General features: G+C 42.6%; 1 protein-coding gene across 1 annotated transcript; it reads left to right on the top strand.

The window, feature by feature from the left end:
• Positions 1-27: 27 nt before the first annotated feature.
• Positions 28-23,236, top strand: LOC137260426 (peroxidasin homolog). The gene is made up of 16 exons (XM_067798085.1): positions 28-279; positions 2,972-3,103; positions 4,300-4,351; positions 5,776-5,802; positions 6,996-7,112; positions 9,938-10,018; positions 13,150-13,257; positions 14,194-14,463; positions 15,787-16,080; positions 16,259-16,377; positions 18,366-18,516; positions 20,013-20,282; positions 21,173-21,248; positions 22,142-22,208; positions 22,677-22,810; positions 23,028-23,236. The coding sequence occupies exons 1-16, from the start codon at positions 97-99 to the stop codon at positions 23,065-23,067; spliced, it is 2,121 nt and encodes a 706-aa protein (XP_067654186.1). The 5' UTR covers positions 28-96; the 3' UTR covers positions 23,068-23,236.

Genomic DNA, 23,236 nt, shown 5'->3' with positions numbered 1-23,236 from the left:
ACAGTATTGCCCCAGGGCCATGTGTTGCTCTCCCACCTTATCGCCACCGTTCAACCTCCATGGGGTCACGTGGCTGCCGGTAACACTTCACAAAATATGAGTGTCAAATCCCAGCCTCAAAACCACAGCCTCAATACTTTAGCGGTTGCCTTCCTTGGGGTGTCGGCGTTGGTGGTGTTGGGGGTGTTCGCCTTCTACCAGAACAGACAGCTGTCTCTCCTGGAAGCCAGGATTACGAGCGTGGAGAGGAGAACAGAGCATGAGAAGTCCAGACTGAGGGTGAGACCTTATCTGATAATGGGCGACAAGCCGTATTGCCAAACGTAAAGCTTGGCATTCATTACAGGAGTATTGCCAGGGAGAGTGTGTTGCCTTTACGTTGTTTTAAGCAATAATCCAGCAAGACCAGGGCGGGAGATACCAGAAATGAGTTTCACACATTGTACCCATATAGGGAATCGAACATCGGTCTTCGGCTTGGCGAACCACAGACCCACGTGCACGTTACTGGAGAAATGTAACCATGCTTCTATACTGACACATAATCAGCTTCATGTTTAGCTTTGAAAGCACTAGTTGTTTTAGCTGTAGCTCATCTGGAAACACATCCGCCATTCACACCCACACTGTGGTATGTAGAGAGTTTACGTGATGTATACACAACAAGAACATCTTAATGTCTTCTTTATGGCCATTCTTGTCAAATGTATTAAAAAATACTTCACAGTGTGTTAGCATAAATTATCAAAGCTCTCGGGTGAGATCTCATAAGAGTACCGCTTGCGTCAAATTCATTTTATTTTGTGATATATCATGTTTTGATAAACCAGATGTTTCATGAAGGCCAAGATTTCGTTGGAAAAACCTAGGCACAGATACGGAGAAGCAGAAAACATACAGACACTGTTCGCGCAGATCCGTTTCGCCATCCAGGCTCGGCCAATGTTGCCCTTTCAAGAATGCGAGCTTCGTCACTTGGGCGAGCCATATGTCAGTGATTGCGGACATGATTTCTAATGCTCTACTGTTATGGACAATCTTAACCTGGATGTAGGTGTCTGCGCTACCTCGGGTTGTCCTCCAGCTTCAAGCGTATCGCGATATAACTGAATACACCTCAACCCCCTACAGACAATTATCAGTGGCGAGTTTTTCCAAGGGAAGGCAATCAAATGTCCAAGTATTCCCGGAGCTGGGTGAGAAACCCATTCGTGAAAACTGGTATCACACATGTGTGAGATCGATTTCTAATCCTCTGATTGGCTGCTTAGTGTTGGTGACCTAAAGTCAAATTATGACGGACTGTTTTCCTGATTAAAATTCATTTACAAGTTATTCGTTACATGTTACTTGTGCCCACAAAACCTTGTACTCTTGCTATTTTCGCAATTGCAACATAAACAAGTCTTTATCTGCTATGAAACACATATCGAATAAATATAACACGAATCCAGTTAGTTTCTAATTCTTTTTTTTGTTGAAATTGTTAATTCGAATTATGAATTCTAAATAGCTCGGACAGTCAGTGTAAGCAATTATGTGAAATTCACCGTTAGAGACAAAGTCCGGGATTGCCTTCGATCGGATATTTAAACTGTACACCACTGGTACTTTTACTGGAGAGATGTCACACGTGTCATGTGCATCGTCTTGTAAAAATGCCTGCCACGATGTAGCGTCAGTGCCACTGACAGATCGATTTGCCTCGCTGTTTCTTTGGTGAATTGTTGAAGATGACATTTTCACTGATAAACATGACGATTGTTTCAATAAGGATCCACTTCCATCTCCTAGCTATTGTATATGTGATTCTAGTGTTATCAAAATCACTCATGACAATCAGAACCAAGACAAACTCGTCGACGCAATGTCCAACATGGAATGTTTGCGAGGGTTCAAGAGTGCAGACGGAGACACACGCCATTTCAATTGAACATGTACAATGATGGTTGTAACTACTCGCCCGTTGAAGATGCTGCGGTGTAATATTTTTACGGCAATATTGCACCAGTCTAATACCGCTTGACGTATGATGTCAAAGTGGTTCAAAGTTGTGACGTCACAATGCTAATGCTAATTTTACTAAACCGTGCTTGACTCGCGGAAAGCTGAGAGTGATCACACTGTAGGGAATTTCGAGGCAGTTTCTGTCAATTCATGTTGGCGAGTAATAAACAGAATACTAAACTCGCTTTCCCTCGTTTGATACCAAATCATTAACTCGTGTAATAAAAATGGTATTACACGGAAGGTCGTTTAGTATTCTCTATATCTCATAAACCATTGCAAAAGATATTCCTCCGACGCATGTTACTGCGAAGTTCATGTCTTCATAACACACAGAATGTAATCAGCTCAGATTTCTTACTGGGTAATGTTCCAAGTTGCAGTTTCTGGGTCGGGAAAACGACAAGGCTGTGCCCCGGCGAGGAAGACTAGTCCCAAATTCCCAAATGCCAGTTGATATCATAACCTCAGCAGTCTCACTTTCAAGCACACCTAACTACACATACTCAGTAGTGTTGGCTCCGGTAGAGGGGATGACATGCAACGTAAACTGGCACACAAATATAGACCACCAATGTGCAGATATGTCCAAAACAATCTTCCGATACCAGCTACCGCGAAACGATAACGACACGTTCAAACATTTTAGGCTTGCAAGACTTAAAATCATTCGTATTTACATAGTAACATCATCGTTTTTGAGTGTTTAATTAATTTTCTGTGATCTAATATCAGCATTATCAGCATTGTATTGATGACACAAAGGTGTGGCAGAAACTGGCTGGTGGTGGATCACCCACGGACGAGTAGAGATCAGGAAACCAAGTGATGATGAGAAATTATATATGACACTTGTGTCTATTCGACTATAAAATGGTGCGATTTTATGGTGTAAGAAATAGATTATTTTCAGGCTTTATGAAGATTTGCGATTTTGATTCATACTTTATGTTTGTCTCTGCAGAGGAATCTTGATGACCTCGATGCTGACGTTGAGAGACTGGTGAAGCGGCACATTGACCAGCATCTGGATACTCGGCAGGTGCCCGGTCAAGATGCAATCGAGTTGTTGGTCAAGCAGCTTGTGGCGTCGGAGGTATGTGGACTTACACTCATCACGTGATATTACTGTCATCGCGTGATATCACTGTCATCGCGTCATATCACTCTCATTACGTTGAATTACCCTTATCACGTGGATTGGGCGATCTTTTTGCTGCGAGGGGTGATGGCTCTTATTTTGAAAGGATATTAGCGACGGTCCAACTTCTCACTTCCGGTCTGGTTCCCGACTCAATGTACGCTGCGACAACTTGCTACATGTAAGGACAGAACCCATCGCGCTTGTCCTGCTCACCACCATTGAGAAAATATTGTTTACGACGAAAAGCCTTTAACTGGCAAGGATTTCGTTTTAATTTTTAGTTTAGATCTAAAAGCATTGTTTGTTTAATTTCCAAGGGAAGTACGAATTGACACGATAGAAGATAACAGGGAAAATGCCACGCACGACATCGATATTTTGTCACGGTATTTCCTACGACAGAAGAAGAAACCGGGCAAGTCTCGGGTGTCGTAGTATCTGTGAAATAATTAAAATTCTTCCAATATATTATCAACTCTTGTGTTATTTTCAAAGGTAATTCCTTAACTATTACCGCATTAAAACTTTACAAATAGTTCCCATACTACCACCGATCTTAATGTAATAAAATCACAGATACCAGTATCCCCCTGGAAGGTCTTTATCGCCAATTTGTGATTATTACACAATTGAACAAATTCCGTGTAGAATGTAACATTTAGTTATAGATATGTAAATTATGTTTTCTGAAGCAGCTTCCCACTCATCTGAATCTATTTAAATATTATATTCTGACAATATACTTTCATGTATACTTATGTAAATGCACCTCATCACTTGTTATCACTGTCATCTCGTGGAATTACCCTCATCACGTGATATTACTGTCATCATGTGATATTATCCTTATAAAGTAATATTTCTAAGTTTGAAAACTAAACGTTTTCGAATCGTTACAGAGTGTTGTGGTTTGACACCACGAATCACTTTGGTCAACAATTCTTCACGTTTGTTTATACCATTAGTTTATGTCATTAGTTTATGTTGTTAGCTTATGTCATTTGTTTATGTTGTTAGTTCATGTCATTTGTTTATGTTGTTAGTTCATGTCATTTGTTTATGTTGTTAGCTTATGTCATTTGTTTGTGCCAATGTGTGTGACTCGGAAGCGGCATTGACATAATCCATGGTTACGGTGTATGTTTTAGACGCAGGTGTTACAATCCTACTGCGAGAACGCTACTATCGTGTGTCAGCCTGGTAAGTGTTAGACGTCTTGCTTGCTTGTGAGTGAGTGAGTTTTGGGCCGCTTTTAGGGGTAATATCGAGGCGGGGGACACCAGAACTGGGTTTCCCACATTGTACCCATGTGAGTAATCGAACCCGGGTCTTCGGCGTAACGATCGAACACTTTGATCATGTTGGAAGATGTGTGAATTCACTGGTCGGATAGATCGCAGATATCTGTATTCGATTATTTATAAGTGAGTGATTGAGTTTAGTTTTACTCAGCAATATGGCGGCACTCTGAAAATAATCGAATCTGAATCCGTCAATCTAGTGATCAATACCATAAGCATCTATCTACGCAGTTGAAATAAGATGACACGTGTCAACTAAGATCCGATCCCCTCACTTGGGGCATTCAAAACGTAGTCAGCCTTGCCTAGAAAATGATACAAATGCAGTTGTTTTTATGTCACATTATCTGTCAACCTTGATCAAATCGGTTTTGCTGTGTTCGAGCCCCACGATCCGGCAATAAATGCAAGACAACTCCAGGAAACAAACATGAACGAAACGTTGTTTTGAGTAAGCTAGAATCAAGCATAAGGCATTAAAGACATTAAACATGAAACTGCAAATGCTGGTTACAGTTAACCCCCTTCTCTATGACTGCTGAAAGTGTTTGTTTGGGGGGTACTACCTACCCTCTTTCAGATGACGTGATCATAAGGACATAACTTATTACAATGTTTTCACTTATTCCTACATGACGCCAAGGGTTCAAACTAAATGCTGAATGGCCACACAAGTGTCAGCTCTCAATATATTGTTAATAGTGCCACTTTGAATATCTGGAAACAATGTTTTAGCAAGATTATAATGGATGTGGCTTTTTAAAAGCTCCCGTCTAAATATATATCAAGCAATCCAAATCTGTAACTGTTGATTTTGACGTGAAGTCATCGAAAAACATTTCTCAACATTTTTACATGATATTATCTGAGGGCATACCATTATCCAAGGGGTATCAAATGACAGATCGTTTTTCATTTTCAGCATTTTAAAACGAAATATTATACCCAATGTGTTGTGATGATTACTAGCTCGTTAACCACATAACCCACATATGTACAAATATGGCTTTGCTAATGATCCGTTCAAAATGAAATGGAAACTAATCAAACATTGGACATTGATAATATAGTTAAACTGACTACTTTGTCAACGTACAGGCAGGTTTTACTGAAGATCAGTTGTTACCCAGATCTTCACGGGGGAGACAAGTATGGCTTAGTGAAGATTCTAACCGGATCTTCACCGGTGATTATTTATCAGGGCGAGAAACAACAAACGCCGAATTGACCTTTGATACTATTTTTCATCCGCTCATGTTTAACCTGAAACAACCTGCTTAATGTGTTGTAAGTCTGACTTAACGCACGATTTGTTTTCCCCAGGTGCCAAGGGGGAGAAGGGCGATCCGGGTAAGTAGTCTGTGAAGAACACGACCATCAGTATAATCTGTTTGTGAAAGTTTACCAGAACTCGTGCCAGAGTAATGTTTCATGGACAGAGGCCTCTGAATAACCACCTGTAATGTAACACCCATCTAAGGTTTGGACACACTGTTGTAAATGTAGCCACGTACTTCTATCAGTTGTTGTACACTATAATTTGTAAAATATTCCATACTGTTTAAATATACCGCTTACACACGAACTGATGAATTGTAAGACAAATTCGTAACGTTCAAAAGTTTATTGTCATGAATTCAATATATGATGAAACTCAGTGGAAATTGGCGATTTCTAAAAAATAACTTTTCACCAAAACGCAGCTGTTCTCATGCACAATATTTGCACATGCTTTTCAGTAATTCGATGCATGACACTCGAGCAGTCCATCACGTTAATGCAGTTACCACATGCATATACATAACATGGCATATAGTTTAGTGTGTTAGAGGTGAGTAGGGATGAAGAGGGCGTGTTTGAGAGGAGAGGGATTGAGTGCCAGGTGTTAGAATTGAGAGGTATTTGAGTACAGGGTGTTCGTAATGAGAAGGTGTGAGTATTGGTGTCAGAGTTGAAAAGGGGTGTGTATGGGGTTTTAGAGCTGAGGAGGTTTCAGTATAGGGTTTTAGAGAGGAGGTGTGGGTATAGGGTGTTAGACAGGAGATGGTGTGAGTATAAGGTGTTAGACAGGAGATGGTGTGAGTATAGGGTGTTAGAGAGGAGAAGGTGTGAGTATTGGGTGTTAGAGAGGAGAAGGTGTGAGTATCAGGTGTTGCAGAGGGGAAGGTGTGAGTATAGGGTGTTAGAGAGGAGAAGGTGTGAGTATAGGGTGTTAGAGAGGAGAAGGTGTGAGTATCAGGTGTTAGAGAGAAGAAGGCGTGAGTATAGGGTGTTAGAGAGGAGAAGGTGTGAGTATAGGGTGTTAGAGAGGAGAAGGTATGAGTATAAAGTGTTCGAGAGGGGGAGGCGGGGATATGGGGGTTTCAGATAAAAAGGCGTGTATGTGTCGTTAGAGCTGCCACAGTAGCGAATATAAACTGCTGGATGTGAGCAACACTCCGGTTGTGTATAGATCCCGAGGGTTAGGAAGGGATTTTACTGGTTGTGTGATATGTTCGGGAGGCACCAAGACAGATCACCCATGATAATACATTTCTGTGCAGGGGACAAGGGGGCGGCGGGCCAGCTGGGTCTCCAAGGGCTACAAGGACTAAAGGGAGACTCAGGCACCCCCGGGTACAACGGACCTCCTGGGCCTAAGGGGGAGGTCGGCAGTCCAGGTAACTACGTGCATCAGGCACATTGTACTCCGTGTTGTATTGTTGGCATATTGTCCACCGTGTTGTATTGTTGGCACATTGAACTCCGTGTTGTATTGTTGGCACATTGTCCTCCGTGTTGCATTGTTGGCACATTGTACTCCGTGTTGCATTGTTGGCATATTGTCCTCAGTGTTACATTGTTGGCACATTGTCCTCCGTGTTATTGTTGTCACATTGTCCTCCGTGTTGCAATGTTGTCACATTGTCCTCCGTGTTACATTGTTGACACATTGTCCTCCCTATTACATTGTTGGCACATTGTCCTCCGTGTTACATTGTTGGCACATTGTCCTCTGTGTTATTTTTGGCACATTGTACTCCGTGTTGCATTGTTGGCACATTGTACTCCGTGTTGCATTGTTGGCATATTGTCCTCCGTGTTACATTGTTGGCACATTGTCCTCTGTGTTATTGTTGGCATATTGTACTCCGTGTTGTATTGTTGGCACGTTGTCCTCTGTGTTACATTGTTGGCACATTGTCCTCCGCGTTGCATTGTTGGCACATTGTGCTCCGTGTTGCATTGTTGGCACATTGTCCTCCGTGTTACATTGTTGGCACATTGTACTCCATGTTGCATTGTTGGCACATTGTCCTCCGTGTTCCATTGTTGGCACATTGTCCTCCTTGTTGTATTGTTGGCACATTGTCCTCCGTGTTACAGTGTTGGCACATTGTACTCCATGTTGCATTGTTAGCACATTCTCCTCCGTGTTACATCGTTGGCACATTGTCCTCCGTGTTGCATTGTATACACATTGTCCTCCGTGTTGCATTGTTGGCACATTGTCCTCCTTGTTCCATTGTTGGCACATTGTACTCCATGTTGCATTGTTAGCACATTCTCCTCCGTATTACATCGTTGGCACATTCTCCTCCGTGTTGCATTGTTGGCACATTGTCCTCCTTCTTACATTGTTGGCACATTGTACTCCGTGTTCCATTGTTGGCACATTGTACCCTGTATTGCAATGTTGGCACATTGTCCTCCTTGTTTCATTGTTGGCACATTGTCCTCCGTGTTGCATTATTGGCACATTGTACTCCTTGTTACATTGTTGGCACATTGTCCTCCTTGTTACATTGTTGGCGCATTGTCCTCTGTGTTAGATTGTTGGCGCATTGTCCTCCGTGTTACATTGTTGGCACATTGTCCTCTGTGTTACAGTGTTGGCACATTGTCCTCCGTGTTTCATTGTTGGCACATTGTCCTCCTTGTTACATTGTTGGCGCATTGCATTCCGAAACATGAGTCTTATTGACCTATTCAGACTATGACTTATTTCATCCTATCCGAATTTGCTCGTGTTAAATGGAAAACAGACACCTCAAACAACCCTGGTTACACCGAATTTCAACCCTCTGTGTCATAAGAAAACAGTATTTACAAATGAATGTTAACTTAAAACTTCAAGAACATCTTGAGATGTAGGCAGCATTCTTTAACGATAGAATCACAGACTGTCTTTTTTTGTTGAGGTCATAAAATGCTTTATAATGCAACTGGCTCGCTCGTTACACCTGTCATGTGGTGTTCCGCTTATTCAATGTAGTTCTGAACTGCACACTGAAACTGATATGATATCAGGGCTCACCGTAAGACAGAACACGCTGTACGACACGACATGTTTGGAAGGACTGAAAGGAGCTTAGGATTGCAATATACAATTGCTTAGATGTATCAAATAATAATGATTGATATTGAGGCATCCAGTTAAATGAAGTCGACTAAACAATTTGGACTGGTTTTCTTACTAAATTGCGCAATAGGGCAGAACCCAATCACCAGGAAAAGAGACTGTTGTGCAGTCAATGTTTTGACGTGGCTCCCTATCGCATTATTGGCACATTGTGCTCCGTGCTGCATTGTTGGCACACTGTGCTCCGTGTTGCATGTATTTTTGGCAGATTGTACTCCGTGTTGTATTGTAACAGAAATACTCTACAGGCAAAATTATGTGTTATGTGTGATTGATGATAGCTAAAATGAAACAAACACGAAATAGTCTAGTCTATAGCAATGTGTTTTGATACAGGTGTTACAGGTGTGTCTTGATGCAATTAGCACAGATATGTTTTGATTCAGGTTTCACAGGTGTTTTGATGCAGGTATCACAGATGTGTCCTTATATAGGTATCACAGGTATATCTTGATACAGGTATCACAGGTGTGTCTTGATATAGGTATCATAAATGTGTATTGATAAAGGAATTACATGTGTGTTTTGATATAGGTATCGCGGGTGTGTCTTGATATAGGTATCATAGCTGTGTCTAGATACATGTATCACAGGTGTGTCTTGATATAGGTATCACAGGTGTCATGATATAGGTATCACAAGCGTATCTTGATATAGGTTTCACAGGTATGTCTAAATACAGGTATCACAGGTGTGTCTACATACAGGTATCACAGGTGTTTCTTGACATAGGTATCACAGCTGTCATGGCAAAGGTATTACATGTGTCTTGATATAGGTATCATGTCTGTGTCTTGACACTGGTATCACAGGTGTGTCTTAATACATGTGTTTTGACTGTCTAAGATGCAATCTTGTCATTCAAGTCTATTTATCTTGATTCCAAAACCTCGACCTACCTCGTGACCTTCACCCAGATAGATGCATCTGTGCTACTCAAACGCTGTGTTCCCTTACTCGACACTGAGGAAGCGTTGTCCCAGTGTTGCGATGGTATTCACTAATATTGAACTCAGTGAGCGTACTGTTCACAACAGTGTTAAACTCACCTGTAATGTTGATTTTCCCTGATCTTAATTACAGGTGCAGCAGGTGCAAAGGGGGAGCCGGGCACCGTCGGTAAAACTGGCCTGGCTGGACCAAAGGGAGACAAGGGAGACAGAGGTAGTATAACTGATAATATCAATTAATCAGTTAATGTGAGATCTGCCGGATATGAAATGTGCACCTGTTAAAGCCTGACACAGCTTCTTGAAGAAATGCAGGAGACAGACGATAGTATAAACGCCGGATGCTGGAGTTCAAGAAGAAAGGCAGCATGTCGTCAAAAACGGACGTTGGTGGAATTCTGTGTGAATGAAGAATATAAGAAACTCTGTGGCTGCTATTGTTGACTGACTGTGCACCTGTCCTTTAGTTTCGTGCTAGGATGCATTATGTTTTCGTGCTCATGGCTTTTCATTGCCTTAGCGGGATTGAGACCATATTTGTATGTTTACCTATTTGTGTTACTTGTATGTAGGTCAGCAGGATGAAAACAACATTTAAATGGGACAAACACAATTTCAAACATTTGAAAATAATTATATATTGAGAATAGAAAGCTGGTAGGAAAAAAACTAAACATAGACACACTACGGAAATGTGAAGAAATAACGGAGACAGACTATGGAAATGTAAAGAAATAACGGAGACACACAACGGAAATGTGAAGAAATAACGGAGACACACTACGGTAATGTGAAGAAATAACGCTGACACACAACGGAAATGTGAAGAAATAACGCTGCGACCGGCTTTTATTGTCATCTTTTCAACAGACCTTAATCACAGTATTTGAAAGCATTCACGTATGGATAACATCAGTAAATGAGTTTTCTGGACCAAGTTCAAATGGTTCCAGTGCAGGTCATCAAGAATGAGGAACCAAAAGAGGAAGACGACAGACGAGATTCAGTTCTTGGCCTTTATCCGAATATTGATAATTTCCATCAAACATCCAGTCAAAAATAACAAAACTGAAAATATACTCAACGCTAAAATAAACGTTACCCCCTTCCTTAATGACGGAATTGACTTGATCTATCTTTGTGATACATGGACGTCCACTTCTTGGTCTATCTACGGTTACCCCAGTCTGTCTGTAGCGCTGAATAACTCTTATAAACCTAACCCAGTCACATCCGAGGGCGTTGGCAACTGCAGTGTATGCCGACTCCATCTGCTGCATCCCAGTGACTATTTCCTCTCCACCAGTTAATCATGGCATGTTTCACGTACCTGTGTGTCATATCGTGCACGCGAATCATTCTACACGCGAAATATTGCTTGAATATTGTTACGTTTTGCCGACTGATACTTGTACATGTAAACAGAAAATGGAAAAATGTCACTTTGCAAGCAAAAATGATGTACCTGAACCCCTGTTCATAATATCAAAGGCACGTTTTACTTGGTTTTACTAACGCAAATCAGCTGAAAATGTTTAAGAGACTGAAGTCATAGGAATGATTCGTTTACAGCTTTACCCACAGATGTTTCTTTTTTGAGTAGCTGAAAGTTGATGACTTTAAATGATTTATTCAGGGGTTCAAAAGTCCGATCGCCCGACGCCTGGGACAACTCTATGTTTATTTTGGGCAGTCAGATAATGCTATCTTACTTGCCCGTGGGCTACTAGATGATTTCTACTGGCGGCTTCAAACTGCAAATAAACTTTGATGTCATTTCATATCTGCTTAAAATGTAGTTATTAATTTTCACAATTCTTAAAAATAGCCTAGTAAACATACACCATGTTGATTTATTCTTTCATAATAACATCATCGCGGTTTTTGTCATAAAATTCCGGGCAAGTTTTATCATTTCTTTTTGAGGGGAATATAAATCCAGGCTGGCTATATCATGTAAAAGCAAAAAAACAAACATGCATATAAAGTCTATAATACTTTCGTACAACTGTTCAGAGTAATTAACATTGTTACATGTACATCGAAAACATTTACCGATTCAACAGTTCTAAATAACTCGTGTAAGCGGGACCATAGTTTAAGGAATTAGGATTGAGGAATTAGGTCGATTAGTGTATACTTATAATACTGTTTAACTGGTCTCTTTACGTAGGATTTTTTTTCAATGAAACTTCTCTGACCAGTCGTGTATTTGATATTCTTGACTATCATAACCACTACAATCAGTAACCATGGTAACAGGAGAAAGGCACACTGAAATTACAAGGGGGCGTGACTTCCCACAGACCCATTCACTAACGCCACATATGCCCCCTGAGACAATGAGCAACTTGAAAATGCATAAGAAGACGTTAGGTCCCGCTACCAAGGATACCACTACTTCCGGCTGATTGTGTCTGGAAATATCTCTAGTCATACGTGTAACTAAGCATTACTCCTGGCAGGTCCAGGTGAAACAGTATTTATGCGTGATATATTTTGTTTCCAGGTGAAACAGCATTTATGCGTGATATATTTTGTTTCCAGGTGAAACAGTATTTATGCGTGATATATTTTGTTTCCAGGTGAAACAGCATTTATGCGTGATATATTTTGTTTCCAGGTGAAACAGTATTTATGCGTGATATATTTTGTTTCCAGGTGAAACAGTATTTATGCGTGATATATTTTGTTTCCAGGTGAAACAGCATTTATGCGTGATATATTTTGTTTCCAGGTGAAACAGTATTTATGCGTGATATATTTTGTTTCCAGGTGAAACAGTATTTATGCGTGATATATTTTGTTTCCAGGTGAAACAGCATTTATGCGTGATATATTTTGTTTCCAGGTGAAACAGTATTTATGCGTGATATATTTTGTTTCCAGGTGAAACAGTATTTATGCGTGATATATTTTGTTTCCAGGTGAAACAGCATTTATGCGTGATATATTTTGTTTCCAGGTGAAACAGTATTTATGCGTGATATATTTTGTTTCCAGGTGAAACAGTATTTATGCGTGATATATTTTGTTTCCAGGTGAAACAGCATTTATGCGTGATATATTTTGTTTCCAGGTGAAACAGTATTTATGCGTGATATATTTTGTTTCCAGGTGAAACAGTATTTATGCGTGATATATTTTGTTTCCAGGTGAAACAGTATTTATGCGTGATATATTTTGTTTCCAGGTGAAACAGCATTTATGCGTGATATATTTTGTTTCCAGGTGAAACAGTATTTATGCGTGATATATTTTGTTTCCAGGTGAAACAGCATTTATGCGTGATATATTTTGTTTCCAGGTGAAACAGTATTTATGCGTGATATATTTTGTTTCCAGGTGACACAGGCCTTCAAGGGCCATCGGGGCCTCCAGGTCCCAAGGGGGATAGCGGAGGTTATGGGAGTGGCAGTGCCCCCCTCCCCCAGGACTGCTGTCTCCGCCTTTGTGAGTATACTACAGAGTATAACGCGCATTAAATCTTTGAATGGCACTTAGAAGTGGAAAGCATAAGCAAGCCAGATTTGTGAATGTTAATTTCCTTATTGTGTATCGATGATGAAGGAGCAAGCATACGCCCCGAAACATTGTGTTATCCACAATAAAGAAGTTGTCAAAACAAATAATTTAAATTCGGAATTTTATTCAACAAGATAATTTTATATGATCAGTGGATGACTTTGCACTAACTTCAGTTCACGTAAAAACAGAGTTTAATTGAAACAATTTATAAATCAACAAATTAAATTCAAAAAGTTAATTTAACAAGATAATTTAAATGGTCGATCTAATCTTGCAAGATTTAAGATTTCACATGATTCACTAAGGTGATGAAAGTATCTCTGTACAACTGTGAAAATCATCTTGTTAGTGTGTGGGATGGGTTCATTATACCAGTGGGTCCGAGCCCGTCCACAGCTGCGCCCCTGTCAATCTCCGAGCCCCGCCCCTGTCTACAGCTGCACCCCTGTCAATCTCCGAGCCCCGCCCCTGTCTACAGCTGCGTCCATGTCAATCTCCGAGCCCCGCCCCTGTCTACAACTGCACCCCTGTCATTCTCCGAGCCCCGCCCTTGTTTACAACTGCACCCCTGTCAATCTTCGAGCCCCGCCCCTGTCTACAACTGCACCCCTGTCAATCTCAAAGCCCCGCCCCTGTCTACAACTGCACCCCTGTCAATCTCCGAGCCCCGCCCCTGTCTACAACTGCACCCCTGTCAATCTCCGAGCGCCGCCCCTGTCTACAACTGCACCTCTGTCAATCTCCGAGCCCCGCCCCTGTCTACAACTGCACCCCTGTCATTCTGAGTGTGGTAAACGTTATGATGAAACAAGTTCTGACAGCAATTGTCATGACTGTATATCAGTTATGAACTATTTCCAGCCGCGCCTAAAGAGATTGGGTCCCATGCAGTGCCTGTCCACGCGACAGTGGGTGACAATGTACTTCTCGGGTGTAAAGAATCGGGATACCCACCCCCAACTATACAATGGATCCCTTCCCTGTCACGGCTTGGAACGACACGATATACACAGTCAAAGGACGGGCTCACTTTAATGGGGGCGCAGCTCTCAGACAACGGAAAGATGTTTACCTGCAAAGTGAGCAATATGTTTGGCAGCTCCGAAACACTTTACATGCTGGATATTTCAGGTAAATGGTCTACAAGACGATCAAAGGGTAACTATACGCAAGGCAAAAAGTATCGCAACACTTATATTTTTCGTAGTCTCTCTAACCATGTAAGGGAACTTATCCAAACCCCAGTTAATTTATGATCTGGATAAACCGGCCCCCTAAATTAGTTGACTTATAAATCTAAACACAAAACGAACGAAATCCTGTAGTATTTTTTCAGAGAATCTACTCATTTGTGGATGGGGGCCGGGTAGAGGTGCGACCTCATGACGCCTCTCCTCACTATGTGATCTATCACTGTTGTCCATGGAGAATCTGCTTGTCTGGGATGTCAGTGATGTAACGATCTATTCCGGTTTTATCTGATCGTCACAGGGTGAAATTTACTCTCATCACAGAGGGACACCACACCATCAACGCAGTTCGAACACACGGACTCGCACGCGCATACATGCGCTTTTATGGCAACATGTTTATGGCAACATGTTTATGGCAACATGTTTATGGCAACATGGTACCAAGTAATTTGGCACACGGGCTTAGAATTCTTGGACGCCCCAATTCATAATACGAAGTTTCGATTCTGATTCGAACTCTGAAGGTTCGAATCGTAGAATTAACACTGACTCATTAATCGATAACACCACATCTACCCACGTGTTCATGTTGGACTTTAGAAACTAGCCTGTCTACGTCCCACATGGTGACAGAACTGAATCACTTTTTAAAGTCACTCAGTCACATATTCACTGATATCCAAACAAACTTTTCCACCCACCCACTTGCTCGCCAACTCACCTGCACACTCAAATCCACCGATGCACAACCCCCACACTCAAACTGGTGTAACCCATCCACTCACTCACTCATGTACAAACTCACTCACTCACCCTCAACATTAAACCCAAGTGCATGTAGTGATCACCAACCGCACTACTCTGTTACATCACCGACGGAGTAAGCCTTGGCTGGCACCTTGTAGTATATACACACACATCCACGATAGTAGATAGACCGCGAATTCAGACCGGTTACGCTAACAAGATGGCTTCCGCAAGTTCCATGTGGCAATCGGCTGTCTCCGGCACCCTCCGTCTCGGGTCACGACCTCCAACTCCATTGTTGGCGACCCCGACCACCACGCACACAAACACCCACTCTGGATTCCTGTTTGAACGTGTAAAGAAATTATAACTACTTCCAAAAATCTGTTTACCACTGTGCCCAAAACAAATATACAGAACGTAAATTTTGTATCTAGTTACTTTGGTTTCCATAGTGATCGCTCCACTACCAGAGCCAACATGACGACCGCATTGCGACAAATTTCCCTTACAGAGCCTGTCACTGTGTCTGTTACACCTACGACCTTGAACTTCACTGAAGGCAGCCCAGGGGACATAACACTGACTTGCTCATTCAGTGGCTACCCGCTACCAACAGTGCAGTGGATACATGAGAAGAAGAATGGTCAGACGGTGGTGATCAAGGCCAACATTGACAACAGCACACAGGGGGTCAGCATCCTCACAGTTTCCTCCCCCACGACCTCTGATCGCGGGAAGTACATTTGTAGGACGACCACGTCCAAGGGGATGGCAAAGGAGGCGTCTTCCAGTCTCGCGGTGTTTGGTGAGTCAAAGGTCATCATCTTGTTACCATGAATACTAATACTGTATCTAACAGTCAGTGTATCAATGATTGGTACAGTGGTAGAACCAGGTAATACAGTGCGTGGTTGTTGTGGCTGTGATGTCAGCAGTGTGTGTGGTATGTAGCACTCCTGTCAGCAGTACATGTTCACATGCAGGTGCCCCTGGTATCCAGAACGTCCCCAAGGACAAGACCATAACTGCTGGATCCACCGTGACACTGTACTGTGACGTCGACAGCGACCCCCCTGCCACCGTCACGTGGATTTACCCTCACGTACGTACACAAAATGCATGCACATGCATACAGATAGAATAAACACACAGGCATGTGATGACCATTAATAAAAAAGACCAAAGAAACAAAACAAAACAAAAAAGCAACCAAAAAAAACCCACAAGTATCCACCTCAGGAAAGGGTTTTGTTCTGAGGGACATGCCTTGTTTCCAATACAGTCCGTCTAGCGGCCACACGATATATCCTGGTGCTCGCTACAAGGGAAGGCTTTGAACTTTCAGCTGCATGCCAAACTGTCCAGCACTGCTGGTTCACAATATAAGTATTGTCAATAAAGTAACATCGCTGACATTACTGGCCCGTGTCCGGCTTTCCGCTCCTTCCATATTTGGGAAGGCTCCTTGGTAAGATGGTGCATTATGGGCTATGTCTTACCCCACCAGCTGCTTAACCGATTGGGTGTTTAGGGATGGGGGAAGAAGAGGTGAGTCACCTATGCATATTCCCTACTATTGGAGAACCCTTCTTTGATTCTCGACTCTGATATATGATTCAGAATGTTGCTATGTTATATATCGAGCTATGAAAGGAATAGTCGCCACCGAACATCGTCTGATCGTCATGATTATGTGAAAACATAATATTAATATCATATATAAAACTTTTTTGTTTTTGTATTTATTATACTGCTATATATAGGACCGTTCTTTGACTCTTGCCTCAGGTACAAGTTTGCTCGCGTATTAAGCGATAAAACTTGGTTACATTATCGCCATATCGGTGCCAACATCCTTGTTCTTCATTCATTAATTTGTAGTGATGTGAGGGCCATGTTTGATGACCGGAACAGACTCTATGTCTCCCTCATCCAACTGATCTTTGAATGTCAATAAATGATCATTCTGTGACTGAAGATTTTCTTGCGATTTCCCATGACCTGTCTTATTAATCTCCGGGTATATCTAGTAAGCACCCCAAACACCACCCACCTCCACAACCATAATCCAGTTCCACACAAACCCCACCCTCACCCGCTAATCCATTTCCGTGCTCACAAACCCATGTGTTAATTGACATACCCTGCCGCCACCCCACCCGTTAATCCATTTCCACACCTACCACTCATCTGTAAAGTCCCATTACATCTGTTCAGCCATTTTCATCGCAATCGCCCTGTTCAATTAAGCCAGTTAAGCCGCTTCCACACCAACTGCAAGTCATTCAAGTCAGCCCGGTCGTCACAATAAATCCTTTAAACCATTGGTCCAGTAGTCATTCATGTCAGCCCGGTCATCACAATAAATCCTTTAAACCATCGGTCCAGTAGTCATTCAAGTCAGCCCGGTCATCACAATAAACCCTTTAAACCATCGGTCCAGTAGTCATTCACGTCAGCCCGGTCATCACAATAAATCCTTTAAACCATCGGTCCAGTAGTCATTCAAATCAGCCCGGTCATCACAATAAACCCTTTAAACCATCGGTCCAGTAGTCATTCACGTCAGCCCGATCATCACAATAAATCCTTTAAACCATCGGTCCAGTAGTCATTCACGTCAGCCCGATCATCACAATAAATCCTTTAAACCATCGGTCCAGTAGTCATTCAAGTCAGCCCAGTCATCACAATAAACCCTTTAAACCATCGGTCCAGTAGTCATTCAAGTCAGCCCGGTCATCACAATAAACCCTTTAAACCATCGGTCCAGTAGTCATTCAAGTCAGCCTAGTCATCACAATAAATCCTTTAAACCATCGGTCCAGTGCAGTAGTCTCCTCTAGTAGACCCATACCTCTCCTAGCCTCTCCTACCTCATCCTCACACCAACCTACCCGGTACAACATCCCAGCATCAGATCCACCCGAAACGTCACCGTCACAAGCCCCAGGCATCGCTGATACTTAATCGGTTACTTCCATGCCGAACCAAGTGTCAAATTCGTGAAATATAAATGTGCGCCCGGTTTTGGCACTAGATACAGATTTTCAAAGAAACTATCGAGCTTTTGATATCTTGCTGTTCCAGAATGACTCCCATCCCCGCTTCAACGTCGCCCTTAACCCCGACAACTCCATCACTATCAACAGTGCTGACAACGAGAATGAAGGAGTGTACACCTGCGTAGCTCGCAACGATTTCGGCGTCGACCAGTCACAAGCGAGGCTACAGATAGTCCGTGAGTGAGCCGAAAATACGTTAAATGGAAGGGTTAGTGAGTTGACTTTAAAGACCCTCTCAGCAGTTCGTTCCTGGCGGACAGCAACGAGTGAGTGAGTGAGTGAGTGAGTGTGTGAGTGAGTGCGCTACGATAGTACTTTACATACAGACGTAGTTTACATATAACAATTCATTACTTACAATCCTTTCTTGCAGCGGTACGTTAGAAAATGGTTTTTTACTTATGTGATACTTTAAACAGAATGGTCCTTTACTTACAGTGGTACTTTATACAAACGGTTCTTTACTTACAATAATACTTTAAAAGGAATGGTTCTTTACTTACAATGGCGCTTTAGACAAATGGTTCTTTACTTACAGTGGTGCTTTAGACAAATGGTTCTTTACTTACACTGGTGCTTTAGACAGATGGTTCTTTATTTACAATGGTGCTTTAAACAAATGGTTCTCTAATTACAGTGGTGCTTTACACAAATGGTTCTGTATTTACAATGGTACTTCGGACAGATTGTTCTTTACTTATATTGGTACTTCGGACAGTGGTACGTTTGCCAACGGTAGAGAACACAGAAATTGTTTGTTTCGGTAGTAATATACGTCAGGAATGAGAGTACAAAGATAGCTTTTGTCCACAATAAAGAATTCACATTGTGATATATCGTACAAAGATTACTAGATGGTGTTTACATGCGTTACGTGTTGAATCCCAGTTTCATGCGGTAGTTAACAGGGAAGCAGTCAGAAACTAGTATTTCTCCTTATATGAGTCCTATCAGAGATTTGAACCCTATATCTCAGATTCAGGCACCGAATCGCCAGAACACAAAGCTACATGTTAGAGGCAAGAGTTAATTCCCCTTGAATACCAAGGGAAGCTACTCCAGCTTGTCTATTTTCTAGGGTCGGGACGGTGGAAAAGTCCATAGTATGTGGTACTCAGCAGTATCTTCCAGAGTGAGTGAGTGAGTGAGTTTAGTTTTACGCCGCTTTGAGCAATATTCCAGCGATATCACGACGGGGGACATCAGAAAATGGGCTTTACTCATTGTACCCATGTTGGGAATCGAACCCGGGTCTTCGGCGTGATGAGCGACGCTTTAACCACTAGGCTACCCCACCGCCCCAGTACCTTCCAGAACGTTGTCTACATATAGCACAAGTCTAAATTTAGCCTACCACGCGTGGTTCTGATTCTGTCAAGTGTTTAAATAGAAGACATAAACATGAACGCTTACTTTTATGAGAAATGCGTTTCACTGTTCAGTATATATTATTAGGCATTGGTTTCATAACGTTGTATAATTAAGGTGACGGAACGAATTTTATGGATGATCAACTTCTTTATTTTCACAATAACGACGTTTCGGTATGGATTCTTGGATTCTTATACCGTGTTCAAGCATATGGGAAGACGTGTAATTGTTGAAGAGAAACCATCTGTAAACAAAAGAAGCCAAAAGTCCCGTCCCTATAAAACCCTGTCTTCCTTTGCAGGCAATGTTACCGTGACACTGACCCCTAAGGCTGCCTCGCTGACGACAACGCCTGTTGTAGCCCTGGACTGCATGAGCACTGGAGACCCAGCCCCTAGTACCACATGGTCCAAACTGGACGCGTCTATCGACAAGACTGACCCACGTTATATAACTGTTGGAGGGAACTTGGTGATAACAGGGGTGAGCCCTGCTACACAGGATAAGGACGCGGGAGTCTACATATGCACGGGGACGAACAACATTTCCACAACATCCGAGAAGGCAATAGGTGGGTAGTAGCGGTGATGTTGGAGCAAGAAAAAAACAAAAAAACAAATGCGAGCGCCATTGCTTTCCTATAGTGATTTTTTTATGACTCCCCCATTTGCGTAACTGCAACAACAACGAAACCCACGCCTACACCCACACCTACCCCTCACGCCCACACCACCTGCCCACAATCACACCACATGCCCACCCGTCACCACTACATCATCTGCCCACAACCACACCACACAACTATGCCTACACCACCTGCCAACAACCACACACCAACACTCAGCCCTCACGCCTACGTCACCTGCCCACAATCACATCACACGCCCAACCCTCACTCATACACCATCTGCCCACACCCACAACCACACCTACACCCACTTCCAACTCATCCGCCAAACGCCAACGGCTTCCCGCCAAACGCCATGCATCCACGCTTGGCTTGTTTGCTTGTCACTAGACATTCCCTACCCATTTTTCCTTCAGGTCTAACATTTCGGCAAACATGCATGCACAGGCCCTGGATCACATTCTTTTGATCACACAGTTTCTCACCCTTGCCATTTTAGAAAGTGGTCAAATGCAACATATGTCATATTTGGGATTTCACTTTCTCTGTAAAGTACAAATTCTAGTACTTTTTTGGTTGAGTTCCATCCGGGATTCGAACCCGCACCCTCAGAGTCAGGCACCTAATCGCCAGCACACAAAGTCAGCCGCTCAGCCGGGGGAAGTCGACAGGTAAATGAAGTTAGTTGTCGAGTGAACTCACAAGAAATATGCGTCTCTCCTATCCGTCTGACCCACAGAAGTGACTCCGCCGGCCTGTTACGGAAACACACGAAGCTGAACTGTTCGCAGTATACGACAACAACCAGGCTAACAGTATTGTTGTGTTTTCAGTGTACAAAGACGTTCCTGCCGTAGACTGTACGTCTACCTTCCAGATATGCACGGGGCCTGTCGGCGTTGCTTGCGGGTCAGTATTCATGTGACGCTGACTATAGTCTGAAGCGTACCTACAATCTACCCCTTTGAACAGGACATGGAGCGACGTTAAAGGCGCGTTATGACGATACACACTATTAACTCAGGGCGTAACTTATGGGTAACTGCTTCTTATTGTTCCTGATGCAACTTGCCCCTTCAGCAGATGAATGCTTCGTGAATATAACAGATAAAACATGTTTACACAACAGAAGATAGGAGGATGTTCAGAGATGGGTATAATGTGTGACACCTATTTCTGGTGCCCCCAGTTATCATATTGATTACTAAGGCTTCGTAAAACTAAACTCACTCACTTTTACTGTTATTTATATTGATATCATTGATGCTTTTCCTTCCCTTATCCTGATATCTGTTGGTTTTTTTTGTATTACCATTATTATTTTTTTATTGTTCACCTTTTCTTGGTGGGTTGGTACATCATTGGACTCTTATGGTTTTAGATATTTGTTGTAATATTTCATACGATTAATTGTGTTTTTCTACTTTGTATATTGTGTCTATAAGTATATTTTATGCCTTTAAAGTCTGTCATAACTCCATGTGAGTATCTGGCTCAAGGTGTTTCATGTAATATTTACGCTTGATAATATGCTGCGTGCTTTAAAAATGTACCAAATGGCTTGAGACTCTAATAAATGATCATCTATCCATCCATCCATCTATCCATCCGTCTGTCCGTCCGTCCTTCCATCCCTCCATCAACCATCCGTGCATCCACCGGCCATCCGTCCGTTCGTCCGTCCGCCAATCCATCTATCTACCAATCTTGCAACAACGATCTTGGTATTTTAGCAGAGAGTATTAGAGACCGTAAACATTTAACACTAGAGTTGGAACTAACTGGTGTGGTGTATTCTGCAGTGCCAAGTGTCCCCCCGGCTGTGCGTCTAAACCTGGAACTCTGTTTGGATTCATTGATTATACAGCAGTAAGACCTTAATTCTTCAGTAACTCTCCATTGCGTGTGGCACTCTGTTGACGTTGATCCGTCGTGAGCCGGTTGTGTCATGCCTGTCGTGCCTGTTTTAAGGGCGGTTCACAGGATACGGTGAGGCTAACCACCATTGATGATTCATTTCAATCGTCCTGATTGCATAATTGATGTTCATGATCAATCACAGGGTCGTCTGGTCCAGATCACTGCCATATAGCTGCATGGAATATTGCCGAATGAAGCGTTTCACGCATACACGGCCGACTATAGCACAAAGACGTTAACTAACTGTGTTTTCTCGTGGGCCGGTGGGGTAGTCTAGTGGTTAAAGCGTTGGCCGAAGAGCAAGTAGTGTGTGAAACACATTCGTGGAGTCCCCTGCCCTGATGTTGTCGAAATATTGCTAAAAGTAGCGTAATACCATGTTCACGTACACACTCGCTGACTGCATTTTGTCGTCAGAACTCCCAGCTGTGCCTGGCCGCTATCCAGTCAGGAGCTGTGACCGACGCCGGCGGGCTGGTCACGTGGTCTATGAGAGACGGGTCGTACCTGAGCTTCCAGGGAGTAACGCAGAACGGCATCACAAGCACCGCGTGAGTAGCCAAATTTGGCACCGCCAGTAATCAGGATGGCTTATAATAGGGCAGCAACAGAACTGATGCTCACAAAGTTTGCTTGATGGAAAGTATCTGGTATAAATAGCATCGGATCGGATCTGAACACAGCCCGTGCTGTTCAGTGATGTTTAATACCGCAGCAAGTAGCAATATACCCTCCAGAACTCACAGGACTGCTTTTGTTCTGTTTCAGAACTGGTCCGATCCATGCGGCAGCGTCAATATTTATTTGAAATAAACGTCATTCGTGAACTCCAACAGTTTGTCGTTTATGAACTGCGTTTGTTTTCAATTTCCTTTACCAGAACGATATGTTTACAGAGATTAATGGCGAAAACACTTCCAGTTGTGTTTATGTTTTATGTTTTATGCAGTACGAACAATAAAGCATGGAAACACCCT

This window comes from Haliotis asinina, chromosome 13, assembly GCF_037392515.1.
Source record: "Haliotis asinina isolate JCU_RB_2024 chromosome 13, JCU_Hal_asi_v2, whole genome shotgun sequence".
In the NCBI taxonomy this organism is placed as follows: Eukaryota; Metazoa; Mollusca; class Gastropoda; order Lepetellida; family Haliotidae; genus Haliotis; species Haliotis asinina.
Note: the sequence above shows the minus strand (reverse complement) of the source record. Positions and strands in the feature narration are given on the sequence as shown.